The sequence below is a fragment of the Convolutriloba macropyga genome, chromosome 3, assembly GCF_964194025.1.
Source record: "Convolutriloba macropyga chromosome 3, txConMacr16.3, whole genome shotgun sequence".
In the NCBI taxonomy this organism is placed as follows: Eukaryota; Metazoa; Xenacoelomorpha; order Acoela; family Convolutidae; genus Convolutriloba; species Convolutriloba macropyga.
This window is the reverse complement of record NC_134470.1, coordinates 73713478-73731264: the sequence shown is the minus strand read 5'-3', so window position 1 is coordinate 73731264 and position 17787 is coordinate 73713478. Positions and strand designations below refer to the sequence as shown.

The following is a 17787-nucleotide window of genomic DNA, read 5'->3' as shown; positions in this document are numbered from 1 at the left end:
GAAATTTGTGCCGAAATTGGTGTAATTTTTTATTGCTGAGAAGCTGTAAGCTGAGTGGAGCTATATTGCGGTGCTCTTGGTTTTTATGACTCGAAGAGGAGTATTGTTTTTCTATTGCTCTTTTGTTTTTTACAGGAGGTTGGCTCGTTAATGCGGCATTTTGACCTAAAAGCAAAAGTGAGAAAGGCTGTCTTGTTGAGCAAATTTTTTGCTCAGTGAGAGAAGTAGAGACGTTTTTTGATCGTGCGCTGCGTGCAGTGAATGACTCTTTGACTTTCAAAAATGTTTTTGATAGAACGGCGCATATAGATAACCGTTTTGCGACGTTTTTTGTTCATTTGGCTCAGTTTTTTATTCACAATTTGATTTTTTTAGAAATGGTTTTGGATCGATAATGCTTTGTTATGTAATTTTCTGCAATTTTTTTGTAGGAAAATTCTCTCTGTGCACAGCAAGTGTGTTAATCTGGCGTTATTAAAAACTCTTTGTTTTTTGACGTTTAATATTGGAAGTTTTGCTAAATAAATACGTATTTTTTGATCGATGGTTTAGTTTATTTATATCAGGATGTAAAAACTCAACGCGTTATGTGGAAAAACAAGTGTCTAGGTTAAACGGCTGGATGAATCGAAAAGCAGAGAGTAGAGAGAGAGAGAGTCTTTTGTTTTTATCATTTTTTCAGAGAAAAGAGAAAAAATCAAAAAGCGATCGAACTTTTATGATAACGCGCGGCCTTTACAAAGCAGTTTTTTTTAGCAGACTCCAATTCTTTCAATCAATTGTGTTTTTCATAATTATCTAAACAAGTAGTAGTGTTAGGAAGCATTTTTGAATATTTGAAGCATATATTACACTAAAACTAGAGCAACTGTTTGCCCAGTTTGTTTGCTATTTGTGGTCTTCGAGTCTAGACATTTCAAGTCTAGCCACTTTCACGAAAATAATTTACACAAATTTCTATTAGGTTTTTTTTGTTCTTAGAAGTTTCCAATAGTCTTGATATTTCTCTCCTTCGTATTGGATGAATGAGTGATTTAGCAGACAAAGTTTGCGCCGACCAATGATTGTCAATGGTTCGGAAATTGCGTTTGACATTTGCAGAGATTTTTTTTAGATAATATTACTTTTCGGTGTTGTCCGTCATTATATTCTTTCTTCGAGGTTCTCTTTATGAACCCATTTGATGAGGATGTCTGTCAACTGCTAATATTTTGGTGTAACCTACCTGTCTTACAAGGTTTTTTAACAATGGTTTTTTTGAAGTCGCATCTAAAGTTGAATTTTATCAGATGGTGTATCAGATTTGTCAGTTAGTTTTCTCGTGATATTTTTCCTGATGTTTTTAGAGTGCTTAATATAATTACGTAGAATCTGCTTATGGTATGTGAGGGGTTACTTTTCCACTTTGAGTCTTTTCCGGAATTTTTCGGGCTATGTTTTGTCTGACGCTCTTTTTCGTTGTACTTCTGTTCAGCTTCAGACTTATTCAGCTTTTACATCAAAGCTGAATAAGTCAAATTTTCTGAATTACTTCTTCCTCTCACTAACGGCTTTTGCGTGCGTGACTTCATTTCTCACTCATCTCTAGCAAAAGTTTTTTGCGTGATTAGGTTTTGATCATATGTGATTTATCTCACTCAATAAAATGACTTTTGCACTTTAAAACTTAAGTTTAATTTGAATTAAATTAAGGTCAAAGGAACTCATATGTGTAATAAAGGTCTGCAGAATAAAGGTCTGTAATATGGCTTCTGCGGAATTGATTTTAACCAGCTTTATTGATTTACCGATGTTTTTTAGCGGCGTCAATTTTTTTCAACTTAGATCTGTATCTGTTTCTATCTTTTTTATACGGCACATAAGTCTATTCTTTCGCAGCTATTCCAGCAATCTGCCGATAATGTTAGTGATTATAGTGATAAATAATATTCTGTAATATTCTGACGTCATTTGAAGCCCCCTTAGTGAATCTAGTTACGCCCCCGACAGAAGCAGGCTGCAATTGGTTCGAGCTCCCACTAGGTGTTTGGAATCATTTCTTCTGACGTTTTTCTTTCAAAATTCAAATTTTGAACAGAGGTTAAACGTTACATGCTATTCCTTCAATTTTTCTCAAAACGTTGAAACCTGACTTGTTTCTCTTCAAGATTTTTCAGGGAAATTGATGAGATCTGAGCTGAACTTCATTAGGATTGCATTTACAGTGTTAGTATATGAGTAAAAATATTGCTGCGTTTTTGGTTGGTTTTCGATTAGTTTTAAAGAAATCAAAACTTTTTTTGTAAATTTTTGCGGACTCAACCTTCTCATTCAGTTTTTCATAGTGTCACCCGGCGTCCGCTATTGGTTATTAAACTCGTTTCAGCAATTTAAACTCATTAATAGCCGCCGTCAGTCTCTCGACGGCTATTGTTTAGGTGGTCTCCTTTTCTCTCTCTCTCTCTCTCTCTCCCTCTCTCTCTCTCTCTTTCATTTTTTTTCCTTTTTCTTTTCGTTTTTCCCTTTACTCATTCCCACTGTTTTCTGTTTCTCGTTGTCTTTCTTTCCTTCATTCTTACTTTCTCTCTTTCTTTCTTTCTTTCTTTCTTTCTTTCTTTCTTTCTCTCTTTCTTTTTCTTTCTTTCTTTCTTTCTTTCATTCTCGCTTCCGATTCCTTTCTTTCCTTATTGTTCTTTCTGTCTTTCACTTTTGTCTTTTGCTGTCCTTCACATTTTTTGTTTACGTTTTTCTCGCTCTTTTTCTTTTATTTTCTTTTCCTACTGGCCTCTTCTGCCTTTCTTTTCACGTATTTCATTTTTTTTTACCTTTTTCTGTTTAATATCTATTTCCTTCTTTTTCTTTATTTCTTTTTTTCTTTTTGTTTTCCTTTTTCTTTTTGTGTTCTTTTGTTCTTATTCGTTTTCCTTTCATTTTTTTCTTTCATGTTCTTTCCTTCTTTCTTTCATTCACTTGTTCCCAGGCTTCTCATGTGTTCCCCCTACTTTCTTCATCTTTATCTTTTGTGCATTTTTGTTTGTTTTCATATCTCGCTTCTTCTTCGTTCTTTTGCCTCTTTCGTTCATTCTTGCATTCTTTCCTTTCGTATATCTTCTTTTCTGCTTTTTGTCTTCTTTTTTCGGTTTTTGTTTTCTTCGTCTTTTTTCCTGTCACGTATTGTGTCCATTCACGTCTCTTTGTTCACCATCTTTCTTTCTTGTTATCTGGAGTAAACAAATTGTCAACGTGAACTAGTAAGAAGAGAACGTTTGTGATTTATTGTCGAAAGTTTTCCTTTTGGAGTTGTTTTCCCATCTATTATCGTAGCGCCATTTTTATAGCTTATACAAATCTGCTGTAAAACGCAATTAATTCTTTCTGTCTGTCTTACTTTCTTTTTTCGTTACTTTCTGTTGTTCTCGTCTTTTCTTTCCTGTCTTCCTGATCTCGTTTCTTTCACACTGTTTCCTATTGTATGTCTGTTTCCTGTTCATTTACTTCCTCTAAATTTGTTTTTCTTTTTTTTGCTAAGTTTTTCTTTTACTTGGTCAAAAAAGTTGTTAATAGCCGTCGTCAGCCTCAGAACGTCTATTAATTAGGCGCTGTCTTGTTTTAAATTTGGTTTACCTTTCGGAAAACGTTATGCGTTTTTAAATAAGTCACGATATTCACGCTCCGACTTTTGACTTACTTCACTCACTGTTTCAATTAAATGAATTTTAAATTCTTTCAAGTGTTGAATTACGTAATATAGTGAATACGGTCAAAGAGCAAAATCAAAAGAAATGGGTCAGCGGTGTCTATTGTCCGGCAATTTGTCGGCTATGTTGTTGTCTGGAAGCTATGTTTTTAATGGTGTCTATGGCTTTGAGATCGATTTTTTGACTACCAAATGAAGATTACTTGCAAAGCTTTTGCGGATCTGCTAGTTAGGAATAAGTGATTAAGCCATTCAAAAATGGAGGTTTTCCAATCTTGTGGTTCTTCTGAAACTCAGAAAATTTCATTTTTTCCTACGATTTTCAACAAAATCAGGTCCAAAATATTTGCCTTGTCCACATTTTATTATGTTAAAGTATATTTTTGATTATAATTCTGGGAAGCCTACGAAATAATAGCTCAGTGCCGAGGGCCCCTGCTTGCGAGGCTGCGCTCGAATTGGCAAAGGATTTTTTTAAAACTTATTTTACCCAAATTTTGCTTTTATAAGGCATATTAGGATCAAATGTGGAAAAATTGAGTAACTGTGTCCTATAAAAGAAATCTGTACAATCTGTCTGCTTTGTGGAATTGGAATTCTGGGTTCAGTTGTTGTATTCAAGAGCTGTGGGTTTATTTTCTATGTTTTTTGGCTTCCGAGATTTTTTAAATCTGTAAAATGTAATTTCAAAATTTTGTAACCATAACTTTGACACTCAGAAAAACTGTCAAAATCTCTTATTTTTTTTTCTTTTTCTGTTTTAATCCCAATATGCGTCAATTGGTGGCTATTTTTCAAGAAGCTTGCATACAAGTTTTTTTAAGAAGTTTGCTTAATTTTTAGCACAAAATAGCTTACACTTTGTAGAAATGTTAAAGGTTTTCTCTCAAAAGGTCATGCACACATTCTGTCGAGAAATTTTAAACAAAATATGTGCATGACCTTTTGAGAGAAAACCTCGAAATTAGTGGTCTGGCTCAGATAAATTGTTGCCTTTTATTGTTAGCAAAATTGAGTGAGAATATGAAGTCTAATACGAATGTGAGAAAATTCTCTCGTCATGCAGAGATCCATGTGAGACTTCTGAATCCGATGTATTTAGTATTTGTTACCAATCTGTAATTTTGTATGTCTCGGACAAATTCTCTTAGAAGAGAACGCGAAAATAACCCTCTAATATGTTACTATTTTGTTTGCAGAAGAGCATGGAGCAGAAGATAGTGAACGAAAGTAAGCTGACGAGGCCTAAGAAGACTGGAACCCTCACATTCGTCTCACAGCTTGTCGTAAGTCTCAATCAAATAGAGTTTCTGATTTGGAACTGCCTTCATTAACAGGGTCGAAGACCTATTTATCCGGGTGTCTTTTTTAAAATACGAACTAAAGCACGGTATTCACCTTATAATGCTAGATAACACACTTTTCCTGTGGAGCATCTTTTGATTTTTTTGTTACCAGAAGCTGAAGGTCATTGAACACATAGGAATTATGTTTGTTCTGTGGTCTTTTTAATGCGATTTTCCTTTTGACCGATATTTTGTTTGACCCATTTGACTTTTCGTCCTCAAAAACGGGATAAATCGGTAGCGCTCGGAGGGCGCGTGGAGGAGCTGTCTTAGAGCCTTACGCCGTACTAGTGTCTAAGCATGCGATTCGCCGAATCTGTTTTTGAAGAGACAATTTCTGGGTGTGAAGGGAGGTTCTTAGTCTTAAAAGTTTCACCGTCTTCAGTCACCCCGACACCCCCGTCCACCCTATTCCAAACTGGTGATTTGGATACCCTCTATTCCAGCTTTCCCACAGCCCTTCCCTCTACCTATCGCTTGACCCCCACTGCACCCTCACACCCCCCCCCCCCAATGCTCAATTCCAGCATCCTTAAGCCCCAGCTACCTACTACCAAAGCCAGCCGCTTGACGGTCGTTGGAGAGCAATTCGCGGGACGCTTGTCGGTTTTGTTCAATAGCCACCCTCAGCTTCTCAGCGGGCTAATATTGCGCTCCTTTTTTACAACCCGAAGTATTTGGATAGTATTGGTATATTATATTGTAAGATCTGTTCACACTTTTTTCGGATTTTCACCGCAACGAGAAGTCAAATTGGAGGGGTGATTTTAGTTAAGCTGAAGCAGAAGGGAGCAATGCAGCGAGTAGGTTTGAAGCGTGATTCTCAAGTAACTTCAAAGTGGAGTAAGAAATTGTTATTTTAACAAATTGCAGGTTTTTCAAAGCAATGTTTTTTCACGTGCTTCAATCTGACTGCTCTCTTCAGTGTTTTTTTCTCTTGAGTGCTATTAATTTAATACATTGGTTTTCTAATGGAGTATATTAGCAATTGATTGAACTCATTGACAGGAAGCTAATGCTTTTTACTTTGACACTATTTGTTGGCAATAAATATTATTGAAAGTTTGATTTTTGCCCCCTTTTTTAATGTAATCTATCTTGTCTGATCACCTAGTATCAATGATGACAGTATCATTCGTAGATAATGACGTATAAATTAACCTATTTAAGCGTTCGAGTTTATGGCTAGTTGTTTTAAATACTTTGATACTACTATTTGTTCTCAAAAGTTTTTAGTGATTTTTTGAGTTTTGAGAGTATTTGTTCTTTTTGTTTTCTTATCGTTTAATCTCATTATGGACAGGTGTCATAGGTTGATAGTTTGAAATGTTTTATTCAATTTTAAATGGTTCGACTTGCATTTCAAGAAATTTTATAGAATTTTTGTGGTTTTACAATTTTTTGCTCAATTTTTTGCCTTCTCTCAGGCTCATCGATTGACGAGACTAATGACATTAAGATATTAATGACAATACTTATCGATTGGTAAGTGGTAAGGATGCCTAATTCAATAGAATTATTCTGTCCTGTTTCTATCTGCTCGCTTTTCGTTTTCAAAAAGTTTAAACATTTTGAATTTTAATTGTTCTTGTTATATACTTATTACTGTTTTTTCACTTATTCTAATTAATAGCAGATTTCACCGGTTGCTAATGAATACTACGTTATTCTAATTAGTCGGTTGAGTTTTAACGGAAATCGTTTTCAGACTTTCACACCTGCTTTTCCAAAAATAAAAATTAATTTTTTAGGTCTGAAGTGTTTTTGCTGTGGTCTTCACTTAGTCTCAAAAACAGCAATAATATCTTTTTCGCCTTATAATGCGGCGTAATTTTTGTCCATTAATTAGCCCCAACTTTAAGCTAACGTTTTCACTCACTGAGATACCATTTCTTTTTAATAGCTGCCGTCAGCCTCTCAACGGCTATTATTTAGGCGCTCTCCTTCTTTTTAATTCGCTTTACCTTTTTACCTTTTGATAACGTTTTTGGTTTTACATAAGTAAAGATGACTTACTTCAATCACTGTTTCAACTGAGTGGATTTTAAATTCTTTCTTGCATTCAATTACGCAACGTGGTGAATACTGTCAAAGATCAAAATAAAAAGAGACGGGATAAACCGATAAAGCCCGGTAATTATTAAGTCATTGAGAATTAGTTGTCAAAATTCATTATAGTGTTTGCTGGCTGAAATTGGTAATAAGCTTATAAGCTTTCAGTTTTGAAGCTGAATTAAGTATAGTTTAGAATCCAACTGAAACTGCACGCCAAATTAGAAAACTTTTTTACACAAAAAAACGGTATGGGTTGTGGGTTGTAGTTATGAGGCTCGCTTGGTTTAGCGCCATTGGTTTTCAAAGTTTCAGATTTGTTAATTTTCAGGTTTTGCCTCATTTTTGCTTTGTTCGTGATTGAATCGCACGAGGTTGTTATGTACTCATTCTAATCATATCTTGGAAAAGGAAATTTGCTCATTGTTTTTGTATTTTTTTTCCGTTTTTGCGCATATAGGGTCAGGGCCTTTGTTGACTTTCCTAATTTAATGTCGCTGTGAAACTGTAAGGTCATTAGGTGAAGTCAAATGTTTGGATTGTTATTCAGGTCTTCTCTTCCTATGTCTTTTTACTTCATCGAATAAAAATTTGTTTCGGTTTACCTCATTCTGCGGAGTTTTCGACATTTTGCTTGAAACGTTTTTGAGTGCTTCAGGTGAGTTTCATTCTTCAGGCATTGTGCTTAAAATGCTTTTAAACAGCAGTTGCTTAAGCAAAGCAATCTAAAATTAACGAAGTCATCGAAAAGGAAATTAAAAATAGAAACGGGATAAACCCGTAAAGCCCTGTTTTAGATGACCGCTACTTGAAGTTTGGTTTAATAAGTTACATGCTGATTGGTACTTGCCGCTTTAGCCTCTCTTTAAGTAACAGGAGTATGTCTAACAACAAAATGAGATGAAAATAGTTTGCACTTAAGAAAAAGTTTTCTTCATTTTGTTCCGTTCTTTTAGTCCCAATCGGGGTTATGGGAATAAATGGCGGCTATTTTTGGGCAATCTGCTGGGATTGTTCATTTTTAATAGCCGCCTGAGCTTCTCAGTTTTTATAGGAGCTCCTATTTTTTTTAAATTCAGAGAATTTGAATTGTTTTGGGGCGCTGTCTTTTTGCAGATCTGTTCACACATTTTCATGACTTTTGAAGTTAAATTGGAGTAGCGATTTTGGTCACGAAATAGGAAGTGAAGCGAAAAAGCGAGGGGTTTTGCGGCTTAAAATTTTTCGCTCGAATTTTAAAGTAGAGTGAGAAAACGTTGTTTGAACAAAGTTTCGCGTTCTCGCTGGTGGTTTTTTGTTCACATGCGGCAATTTCACTTTGATTTTTACTGTTTTTTTTTTGGATTTTTTGGATCGGTTTTTTCTTTAAATGCTTTTCCCAATCCATTCATAGTCCTTTCGAGGCCTAGTTTTTCGTTTGAACCAAATTTCCCTTTCTTGCTAGCGGTTTTTTTCTCATGCGGCATTTTGGCTTTGATTTTGTTTTTTATCTGACTTTCTTGAAATGGTTTTCCCAATTCACTCATAGTCTTTGTACGTCAAATCTTATCCTGCTATATTTTTTTCTTCGTCGGATAAAGTTTTTTGCTTTACCTTAGTTCACAGCTTGTTCAACATTTTGCGGGAAACCTTTTGACTTCTCTAGGCTGGTTTCACTCTTCTCTCATTCTGCTAAAAGTGTTGTTGGACAGCAGTTGCTCAGCAAAGCAATTAAAAATGAACAGAGCAGTATCAAAAAACGAAATCAGGAGTAGAAACGGGATAAACCCATAAAGCCCAATTTTAGATGCGCGTTACTCGAAATTTGTTCTTATTGGTATTGTATCATCTTAGAGTATCATCTCTAATGCTTATTGGTATTTATACTAACCCCTATGTCGTCTCACTACGAAACAGGAGTACTTTCAACTCCAAAATGACGTTTTTTTCATTTAGTTTTTTTCATTTAGTTTTTTTCTCTTCTTTCAATCCCAATATTGGTTATGGGAATCAACGGCGGCTAATTTCCGGCAATCTGCCGGGTATGTTTCTTATTGTGTACTTAAAATTGTAATGCTTCGCTGATTACTCGGCATGATCTGGCTATGCATCATTCAATAACGATGCAAAAAGTCCAATAGTTCTTCTCAGTTATTGTGTTATGGTTTCCACTAATTACGGTCAAGATAATGTAGTCTATAACTGGTATCCTTAAAGTTCTATCACGAGGCCTTATTTGGTTCCGTGAAATAAAAGATGATTTGATCTTCAGGAGTTCAGCCGTGCTTCGCGTGACATGTTTGATAGCTGTGCAGATAGCAGTGCCATGTTCAACAAGATCCACCGGCTCCTCTATGTTCTCATTACTAGACTGAATCAAGTCCAAGCAGACGACAGGTCACCCGCAGAAGTAATCAAATTGGGTAAGAGTAGTATTGATAATTGAAAAATGAGCTGCTTTTAATGCGAATCAAGACTTAAATTTATTGTTGAAATGCGATAAGAAATGCAACGTTGAACTGCAAGAAATTGATAAACATTTGAAATCTTGGCATTAAATCTCTCCGTTACCTCTATGAGAGCTTTCCTGAGCTAATTTTGCGGTTCATCGAAGCTGCTGATGAAGCAGCACTTCGTGGTATGAAGGGTAATTCAGTAAGCTTGGACCTTTTCTGTCGTTCGAGAGCAATTCGTGTGGCGGTACGGGGTTATGTTTATTAATATCTACAATAGCGATAGCTGAGTTGAGCTATAATTCATATTCTCTTAATTTTTTTGACTTTTTACAATCCAAAGGTTTCGGATTGTATTGGAGCGTTGGTTTTTAGGACTCGAAGCTGTGCTATGTTGATCTATTTTTTACAGCATGCAAAATCAAATGCGGCACGTGAAAACAGTTAGCAGTTCAGTTTGCTACATAAAAATAAAGCAGTTTTAGAGTGCTTTTTGCAAAACTTCTTTGATCACGTGCGGCATTTTCAAATGTCCGGATATGAGGTTTCCTTTTGGATTTTTTATGCAATTGTTTTTGGGACCTATCCTAAAAGATGTGTGACTAAAGGGAGAAACTTGAATGTCTGACTGGCCAGTTTTTACTGAATTAAATGAAGAGCTTTTGTTTTTAGCTATTTTTATTGGTTTTTTTGTTGTTTAGTGTTTCTTGTGACGCGTGGTTGATATTTACTGTTTGATCATATCAGAAGAACTATTTTTGAGGTTGATACATAGATGCCAGTGTGGATAATTTTATTTTTAAAAGATTTCATTTTTTAAATTCTCTGTTTGTTGTTTTCTTGGTGTGTGTCTTTTTAATAGCCGCACAGCGATAGCTGGGGCTTTTATTGGCCTTCTCTTGGTTTTTACAATTCAAAGAATTTGAATTGTATTGGGGCACTGTCTTTTTTTTAAGATCTGTTCACACAATTTCATGATTTTTGAAGTCAAATTGGAGTGGTGATTTTGGTCACGCCGAAACAGGAAATGGAGCGAAAAAGCGAGTGGTTTTGCGGCGTGAAGTTTTTTCGCTCTAATTTTAAAGTAGAGTGAGAATACGGTGTTTGAACAAAAATTCGCTTTCTCGCTAGTGGTTTTTTGTTCACATGCGGCAATTGCACTTAGATTTTTACTGTTTTTTCGATTTTTTGGATCGGATTTTTTTCTAAATGGTTTTTCCAATCCATTCATAGTGAAAATTCTTTGAATTGTACGTCAGGACTTGTCCTGCTATGTTTTTTTATTTCGTCGTCATGATTTTTGTTACGACCATATGACGTCACAGCCAATTTTTGTTCATTCGTTCATGCAATTTCAACTGAATTGCATGTGTGACGTCATTTTTCGCTCTTAGTGGAGCGAGTTTTTTTGTTCATGCGCGTGATTAAATTTTGGTCACACTTGACTTACCTCACTCTCAAAAATGACTTCCTCACTTTGAAATTGACTTTTATTTACTTTAATTCAAAGAGATAAGGTCAAATGGGTGTGTGTCACTCTAAATGAAGGTTATTTGAGATCAGCTAATAGAGGCAGCAATAATTTATACAGATTTTTAATCAAAATATAACAGATTAGCCTTCAATGAAAAGACGAATTTTTTTGATTTATCTTTTTTACTGTTTTTTTAGACTGCCGATCTACGAATCTATTGCGGATATTTTCTGGCAATCTGCCAGCTATATTTTTCTCTATTAGGTTTTTACTCTTTTGGACAGAATTAGTATCACAATGTCCGTTGAGAATCAGACTCAAATTGTGGAGATATATGAAAAAAATAGATTTCAGAAGTTGAATCCTCTTGTTCCATCTTTTTCGAATTGAGTATTCTATCGAATTGGTTATGTAATAGATAGCTGGCTACGTTTTTTAAGATCTGTTCACACATTTTTCTACTTTTTGATGTCAATGAGAAGTCATTTTGTGTTTCGCTTTTAGGCACGCTAGTAGTAAAGAGAGAGCAAAATATTGATTTTTAAGCAAAATTGAAAACTGTTCAATCGGTTTTTTTTTGTTGTGTTAGATATTTGTGTTCGAACAATTATCCGTTTTTGAGAGATATTGTTTTCACGTGCGGCACTTTGATGTCTGTTTTCGCTTTTTTCCGGGAACGCTGTTAAGACTGATAATCGTGTTCTAATGGTTCTTTTCTCGATGCGTTGAATCCCTCAATGGACAGCTAATGTTTATGACTTCTTTTTTCTTTAAAAAATAGATTTTAGTGGTTGCATCTTTTTGTTGTTTTTTATTGTCTGACTGACCCTTTTTATGTTTTTAGTTATAGCTTTTTGAACTTTGACATGAGTTTTCCTATAACAATGATATTTCAGTTTGCGCGTTTTTTTTTATCTTATCCTATAACAATGATATTTCAGTTTGCGCGTTTTTTTTATCTTATAAGGAACCTTATTAATATTTCCAGTTGATTCCCAATGATTTATATGGTTTTGAAGCTATATGGTTTGATAAGTTTAAAGTGAATTTTTCTGTTGCTTTTTTGGTCGTCTTATCGCCGTCTTAATAATGACAAGTCAGCATTGGTAGCTGATATAATAAAAGTGAACTTAATTTATTCAGTTGGTACTTAGTTGTTTTATGACATTGACACTGTGATTCGTTAAATATCAGTTACCTTTTTTAGCTATACCTTTATTTCTTTTGTTTGGCGTGTCACTGCTCAATAATAATAGGGCATTCATCGGCCTTATATTTTAGAACATATTGATCCTTTTAATTTTTATCAATTTGTTGCTATAATTTTTTAAGCTAAGACATTTGCTACCGAAAAGTTGCCATGAATTATTAATAATTCTGTCATTTGTTGGTTTTTTGTCACTCTGTACCTTAGTGTAATTAATGAAAGATTTTATATGCTTTGAAAGGTTAGTTAGATGATGTGCTTTTGGATTTCAGTATACAGTCACGTGTTTCAATGACTTTGACATCAGAAAAGCGAGGGGGGAGGAGGTCAATTGAGGATATCTCACTCTATTTTTTTTCTAGGCCTCATTGTTTTCATTTGTATTTTGAAGCTTGAGGTATGGATGCTATCGCAGCTATTCTCTGGCAATCTGCCTGCTAAATTGTAGATATTGAATTTTAATCAACTGATGTTCGAACAAATGTACAGAGTTAAATTTCAAAATGCTAGAAGGAAAAGTTGCTGATATTACGGACAGAAAAGTGGCCGAAATTGGTTTTTAGTTTTGTTATAGTTGGTTGTTTTTTTCTAGAAAACTTCAACGTTCTGCAAGACTTCTTGCGTTGGATTAGAGTGACTGAGTTTGCGGACTTGACTGCAGAGACGAAGCGGTGCTATCAAGAGAACCTTAGTCTATACGTCGACTCATACGTTGGAGCGCCAATCCAGTCACTTAAGGTTACATACACGTGTTGCAACCATATATAGAAAGTATTCTAGCTCTCTCAAGAAAGATTTTAATTTTTGATTGCTCTCAAAATACTTATAGTAGCCCTGTTGGTCTTTCTTTCGATTGTTGCACCACAGACTTTTCGTCTGATCATTTGACTTATTGTCCTCAAAAACGGGATAAACAGGTAAATACTAGAGGGTATTTAATCTCCGAGTAAGTTAGTGCTCTTAGTGCCTTACTAGTTTCTAATAGGGGAAGTGTTTGAGTGCTTGTATGAGAGCAATTCGTCCGACGTTAGTCGGTTATGTTTTTCTACCTGACTTGTAACTGGATAAGTGATCTTTTAATTGCTCCCGAACGAAATTTGAAGCAACTATTGCAGTCGCCTGTGCCTTTCTATCGTTTTCTACTCGACCATTGTGCTATTTTGTTGTAGATTTTCGCTTTGCTACTGAAATTCGATTAAAAAGTGGCTCCCAAATTGGTTTTATTTTTAACCTAAATCTTATTAGTGGTATAAATTGAACTTGGAAAACACCTATTTTAAACCCCTTTGTGCTGTATTGAGGATACTATCACCCCTTCCTTCTTTTCGTCCGAGAGCAATTCGTCCGACTTTAGTCTATTTATGTTTGTCCAATCAAATTTCTTTCTCGTTCACAATTTTAAGCAGTTGGACTCTTTTGGTGACAGTTTACTACTGAAATTCAATTGAAAGCCCGGCATTTCCATTTTTCTGTTAACTGGACTATATAAGCTTTAATAGCATCATTTGGTGACCTTCCTTATTTTACCCTCGGACAATTGAGTGTCCGAGAGCAATTGATTGTTCAAGAGTAATCGGTCCGGTATTAGTCGGGTATCTTAGTAGACCAAATTTATTGCAATAGCCGAACTATTATTGACATTCTCTTTATATTCATTTATTTTGTCGTCATTTTATACAACCTTTTGTTTTTCAAGCATCTCGTTTTTTCATCATTCATTCTGCTTTTAACATAATTTTGTATGGGACGGATTTGGTTCTATTTAGATACTTTTTTGTTCTTCTGTCAAGTCGCACATGACTTGCCAAACATTCCAAATGATTCTTTGCAACTTGAATGGAGCGATTAAGGGCTTTTTGAGGACATCTTACAAGGGCTTTTTGAGGACATCTTACTCTCATTTAAAGACACCTAACTCCAACTTAATATATCACAAAATATAGAAATTTATAAAGCTGAGTATAGCCACACTATGGTACCAAAAAGCTACGTACAGCACAATTTGTGTTCTGTAGGCGTTATTTTCGATTAAAACGTATGATTAAGCCAGAAAAAGAGATGGAAGTTTTTTTAGTGTGGCATTTCGAAGTAGTTTTAGTTTTAACTCCTCTTTTCATCGGGTGGTTTCAATTGGACGAAATATTATTTTTAAGGTGCTTTCGTTAGCTTTTGTATTTTGGTAACTTTTAATATTTTTGTGTATCTATTTTACGATTTTGACGCTGTTTTATCGGTTTACGGCCGGTATTTTTTGAAATCTGCAACCAAATTGAATTGATTTTTTCTTGACGTATTAGGTTTACATTACGTTGGAAACCGTAAATTTTTGTAATCGCTTGGGTTTAATGTTGGGGGGGGGCTGTGTGGACATCAGTGGCAACAGCATTTCTCACCGTAAATCGGTTCGCTAACCATGACAATACACAGCAAGTGATAATTGTTATTGTTTTTAATTGCTCTCAAACGAAGTTTGTAGATATTATGTTAGTGCTGTCGGTCTTTTTTTATGCGATTTTTCACTTGACCGATGTTTGGTCTGACCCATTTGACTCTTCGTCCTCAAAAACGGGATAAACAGGTATCCCAACAGCCCCCCCCCCCGGTGCCCCCTCCCGCTGCGCTCAACTCACGACCCTTCAATCAACCTAAAGCTAGCCTCACTATACCGTGGTTATCTACTGACGAAGCCAACCGCTCGCCGGTCGTTTGAGGGCAATTCGCCCGACGTTTGTTGGTTATGTTTAGCTGCTGAAGTTTACAAATTCATGGCAAGTTTCTCGCAAAAATCACTGGTTTCGTAAAATAACTCCGTTCATTATCGCTTCTTTTCAACTGTTATCTGCTGGCGGCTGTTTTAAGCTTATTAGTATTTGGAGGTATAATTTTAGTTATCATGTTGATTTAAATCGTTTTTCTATTACTTCATTGATTGCTCAAATCATTTCTGTCGATAGATTTTTTGGTACCTTGAATAGACAAATTTACAACAGCGCTATCAGCTGTTGACTGATGATCTCTTGTCTAATTGCTGTCGTCATGAAATCATTATTGTGGAAAATATAGAAGATTTTCTGGCACAGCTGTGGGTGTTAAGTAATTGTTGTCTCATTTGAAATCCTATTTGAGTTGTACATCTTCGTCTTTCAACTATCACCTGGAATTCTTGAAGTTTTGGTTCTTAGCGATAAATATCTGTTACGCACTGACTTTTAGTGTCTTTCTCGTGGTGTTATTGTAGTTAATATTTGGAGTAAGAAAAATTGGCATTTTACAAGGACTTATTTAGATGTTTCACAGTGCGATTTTTAGCAGATATATTTTGAATAAAGTTATCTAGTAATAGCCTTTTATTGAGCGGTTCGGATGTGCGATATGTCCACTAGTTGCCTTGTATTTACAATCTTTACTCTGTCGTTATTAATCTCTAAGGAAGCCTGTTTCATCTTAGCATTTTACAAAGATATTTCCAGTTCAATCTTCGATTATTTTAGCGATATTAAATAACAATATTCAGAGGTATGTTTCAGAAGTTTTGGTCAAGTTCTAAAGATTGTTGTCAACTGATCGCCAGGCTGGTTCTCCGGTGTTCTGGTTATCGTCGTTCCGCAGGCCTGTACCTTTAGTTGTATTGGTCCTTCGTAAATTTTTACTGATCTACAAGTTGGGCAATTTCCGGCTTTTGTACGTCTCTCTATGTTTGTTAAGCACCAAGTACATAATCTCTCATGAAGTTATTTACCAATTATGCGAATTCATCGTCAGGGAACTCTAAAAGGTAAATATTGAGGCTTTTAGGCACTTAATGTTTATCAGTTAACTGTCAATCTGCTGTTGTTTTTAATAAACATAAAAAAATTAGGGGTTACAGGCCTAGATGGAAACGCTAGCTATATATGGCCTTGAGATCTATTTGAATATGAACTAAATTATGGCACTTATTTATGGATATTTAAAGGAAAATCATCACGTAACTATGAGGGACGAAATAGGGGCGTGACAATGTTTGTTTCAAGTTTGTACTGATTTCTTTTGTGCTTATGCTGCGAAAAATTTTAATCCTCGTAGTTTTTAAAACAAAGACTCTGCTGTGTTGTATTAGATTTTCCCGGAATTTACATCAGTTTTGCGATCTGATCAGGGAAAGTTGTGGTTCATTTTTTTTCAAATTGTGGTCAACGATTCGGTAGTTTTTAAATAAATAGTATTTTTTTTAATGTGGAGATGTTTCTTGTTTGGGTCATATCTGGAATTCGTTTGGCCATAGTTTTAAGATCTGTTCTTTTAATTCAAGTTTTCGAGGTCAATGAAAAATCAATTTGGAATGATGATTTTCGCAACTGTTCACATGCGATAGATATCGCAAGATGTCACACATTTTTCTTGACTTTGATCTTCCAAAAGGGGATAAGCAGGTCAGGCCCAGTGGGGCTTAAATTTTATTGGAGGCCCAAAGCTCGCCTCAGTAATCTTTCAAATACTTAGAGTGGTGTAGCTGCTGGGAATGCCTTATTTCATGGTCAATCTTTTCAGGGTAAATTCTTTAAGAATTTTAGCAATTGTTATATTTTTGTTTAGTTTGTTCGATTGTTTTTTTCTCCAAATTTGAGTTTTTGCTTTTTGGGCTGTCATTGTCCAATTAATCTGCTGGTCAGACACAGTATTTGTAAGGTTTTTATTCAATTCTTTGGATTGTATTTCAGGATTTGTCCTGCTATGTTTTTACAGTTGTTGGGTTGATTTTTTGCTAATGGTTTTTGAAGTTAATTCGAGGCCTTTTTTGGGTGTTTTTGGTCTGATTTGGTGTTTAGCTATTTTTACTCCACAATGTGTTTCCTTTCTCATGCCCATCTTCCTCTGTTTTTCACTCTCAGCATGTGCTTGTACTGTATATATCGCTATTTAGAAGTGCTTTTTCACCTCACTCTCTCAATGACTTTTTACAATAATAATGAGGTACTTTGAGGCTACTCTAAGTATGGTAAAAAATCTTCAGTAAAATCATTTTTATTGGAAAAATAACTGCTTCCTCGCACCCCTTTTCTGCTCCATCACACCTAACCCATGCGACTGGCTTCTTCAAGCTTAGGTTAGCTACAACCAAAGGCAACCCTAGCATATTTGTTGTAGATCCTTCTGCATGAGGGCAAAATGTTTGACAGTAGTGGGGCATGTTTCTGTGCAAGTTTTGATTATTGTGGAAATTCTCCTCAGGCTCTGCAAACAATTTTTATTAGAGAAAATGACTCTTTAGATTCTTAAACATTGAATGTTTATTGCACAATGAGTTAGCTACTTTGAGCAATTGCAGCGCAATAAGCGGGGAAACCATAAAGTGGGGAGATCTTTGACGATTGAACAAATTGTGTGAAAATCTTGCAAAATGAGTTGTAATGTTAGATCGTATGTCAATCAATAAGACGAGACTTTTGTTTGTAAAATGGTTCTTTTCGACTCACCCAATGAGAGGGGAGATGAAAAAATGGTTTGGAGTTAAAGGAAAATATGAAGAGAGCATGCAAAGAAATTTATTGACAAGGCGACGCTATTAAACAATGAATAGACTACGAATTGAAATAAGAACCATAATAACGTTTATACAA

General features: G+C 35.2%; 1 protein-coding gene across 3 annotated transcripts in view; it reads left to right on the top strand.

The window, feature by feature from the left end:
• The window catches only part of LOC142336443 (exocyst complex component 1-like), a 58010-nt gene that overhangs the window by 39691 nt on the left and 532 nt on the right, over positions 1–17787 (top strand). For all 3 annotated transcript variants that reach the window (XM_075385281.1, XM_075385283.1, XM_075385280.1), the window contains 3 exons: positions 4876–4962; positions 9326–9476; positions 12780–12925. In XM_075385281.1, coding sequence (XP_075241396.1) covers positions 4876–4962; positions 9326–9476; positions 12780–12925 — 384 coding nt within the window. The remainder of the gene's footprint in view (positions 1–4875; positions 4963–9325; positions 9477–12779; positions 12926–17787) is intronic.